Source organism: Ziziphus jujuba, chromosome 8 (genome assembly GCF_031755915.1).
Source record: "Ziziphus jujuba cultivar Dongzao chromosome 8, ASM3175591v1".
NCBI lineage: Eukaryota > Viridiplantae > Streptophyta > Magnoliopsida > Rosales > Rhamnaceae > Ziziphus > Ziziphus jujuba.
In genome coordinates, this window is record NC_083386.1 from 24,376,539 (window position 1) to 24,379,409 (window position 2,871).

The 2,871-nt window shown below is 30.0% G+C and overlaps 1 protein-coding gene across 1 annotated transcript; it reads right to left on the minus strand.

The window, feature by feature from the left end:
- Nucleotides 1-1,610: 1,610 nt before the first annotated feature.
- Nucleotides 1,611-2,520, minus strand: LOC107414343 (21 kDa protein). Its single transcript, XM_016022454.4, has one exon. It carries the CDS (start codon nt 2,431-2,433, stop codon nt 1,828-1,830), a length of 606 nt encoding a protein of 201 aa, XP_015877940.2. The 5' UTR covers nt 2,434-2,520; the 3' UTR covers nt 1,611-1,827.
- Nucleotides 2,521-2,871: the final 351 nt, after the last annotated feature.

Sequence of the window (2,871 nt, forward strand, 5' to 3'; positions counted from 1 at the left end):
TATGAACACGTGCAACGTCCCTAACATCTGGAATGTGAACATCTTTTAGAAAAGTATGTGATAAATTTATATCATCTATACATATAAAGTAAAAAGAAAAGAAAAAAGACAAAAGACAAAAAAAAAATATATATATATATATATATACTTTTTTTTGCTGGAAATAAATAAAGAATAATTAGGACGATGTAGGCATATATTTCTCAATTATATTAAAGGGTAAGCGTTGTGTGACAATCCCATTACTGTGGCAAATTGACGGAATGAGTCCTCTGTATTCATGTCACTGCCTGTCTGCCACAATAGTTTTCTCGTTAATTTGATTGGTCACTTAGAAATAAATTTACGAAAAGACCTGTCGTAAGTTATTATTTGGTGAGTAATTTAAGCCTGCAATTGCTCAAAAAAAAAAAAAAAAAAAAAAAAAGAAGCTCATAATTGAGTCAATAAATTTATTTTCAAAAGCATCAATATTATATGGGGAAATGCACAATATTTTATTTAGTAAGTTTAGTGGTACATATGGGGCAAATGAGGAAAAAAAAAAAAAAAGTGACTTGTCAAAGTAACATTAATGAGAAATGCAATTAAGTATATATAACTTTTTTTTTTAATGTATTACGTACGTATAACTTCTGTATAAGGCATTTAAAAAAATAATAATAATTATTTAAAAACAAAATTCTGTACAGGCTGATTTCTGTGATAATGAAGCAAAAAAGCTGATTCTGACGGGGTTTCAAACTTTTATTCTGTATTTTATATTAATGATTTACAAACCTGAAAGCTATTTTTTAAGTCATAATGCTAACATGCATGATTAATATGATATGTTTCATCTTTCATTTGTTATTCATGATCGAAAGATTAGATTGCCTCTGTTGACATGATTGATTTTTAGTTTTTAATTTTTATTTCTTTTTGTAATTGTACGTAAATTGTTCATTTCAATTTTGTTTACTATTAGTATTTTAAATGTTAATTAATGGTAATTAAAATTTGTTAACTATAAAGTTTTACAAAAGAAAAGAAAAGAAAAGAAAAGAAAAAAGGAACATAACAAATAAATTGAACACAATTAATTTCAATTTATATTCCTACTAAATGGTAAAAGAGACTATAAATTTAAGTTAGGCTTGCTTCATAAATCCAATATACATTCACTCTACATTCACTCTTAGACTAAATAATGCACTTGCATCAAGCTTATATTAATTAAACTGAAAGTAACTAGTGATGAATTTCATGTTACACTCTTTTCTAATATGTAGCTGTGTTAAAAAAATAATAATAATAAAAAAAAAAGACGTATACATTCATTATACAAATTATATGGTGTGTTAAAAAAAATAATAATAAAAAAGATGTATACCATCATTATACAAATTATATGGTGTGATGGACCATTTTTATATAATTGAATATCCAATAAATAATTTATAGAGCCCACTTTTTTATTTTCACGTTATATATGCAATATATAGGTTTTTCACTTTGCATGATTATTAACAGTTGTATGGATCCCAATTTTTTTGTCCAATCCATAAGCAAACGCATTTCTAGCTAGCCTTTAAAAAATGTATCTATGCTTATAATCTCATGCGAGAGGATTCCAAATTTCATTTACATTTATAATATCAAACAGATACATAAGAACTTAAATCACAAGTTAACTAAATTACATTAATTAATCACAGCAAGTATCTTCAATTTTGGTGAACATGTTCATAAACTAAGTGCGTACTTACCACAAACAATCACTCCTAAGATAATTATTAAGACTCACCACAAAAAATCACTCTTAAGATAATTATAAGATCAATCAAATCAACCATGAATCAAGGCAAATTTGTTGATCAAAGCCAGAGCATTGCTGGTCAATTGTGCAACATTCACAATCCGATCCTTCACTGTAATCTTCAAATTCCCATTCATTGATTTCCCTGCAAACCCATCCGTGCATGTGCTCTCGTCCGTTAAAGCAGCACTTACCCAAGTTTGTATATCATTAATAACGAGATTAAAGTTGGTGCCTTTTAGTTGGCCCATCTCGTTGATGGACTTTCCGAGCTCATCCACTGAATCGCTTAACTCTTCAATACAGTCTTTCATGGCAGCAACCTCTCTAGGATTGATTCCTTGGCTCCGCGAGAGCAGCACCATCAAGTTGGAGGTTGATTTAGCAGACGAAAGAGTGACGTTAAGAGCAGTGCCGGCAAGAAGTTGAGGGCTTGCTTGGATTGCGTTTGCATGTGCTGAAAGAGAGGTAAAGCAAAGTTTTGGATACGATGTCACGGTGCAAGATGTTTTAATGAAGTCGGTGTTGGTTTTCGGTAAGGGATTTCTGGCTGCTGAGGTTGAGTGCATGGAGAGACTAATGAAAATATCTAGGAGAAGAAATGTGGAAAAAAGTTTAGAAGTCGTGAATGCCATCTCTCTATCTCTCTCAAATTAGAAGCTGAAGGTTTTAGTGAATGGTGAAAGTTGGGAATGTGGGGTGCCGATTTATAGAGAAATAAAATTTTAGGAAAAGAAAAATATCTGTAAAGTTATACTTGCATGTGGGATAGTTCAGAAAGTCCAAAAATCAAGTGGGAAAGTAGACAGGCCCTACAGAAAAATGGAAAGGAAAATATCTGAGGGGCAGGAGGCAGCTCGACTCAATATATATACGTTCTTATCCTTATTAAAATATATTATATATCTTTTCAATTGGAGACAAAGTATTTTAATTTGATTTGCTAATAGTGTCATTCAATATCTTTATATGATAATAATACAATTTCTTAAGGTCACTTGAATCTATAACTCTACTAATATGGTAGTGATTCCCTTTTTACTTATGATTGAATCTTAGTAAAATATTTATTT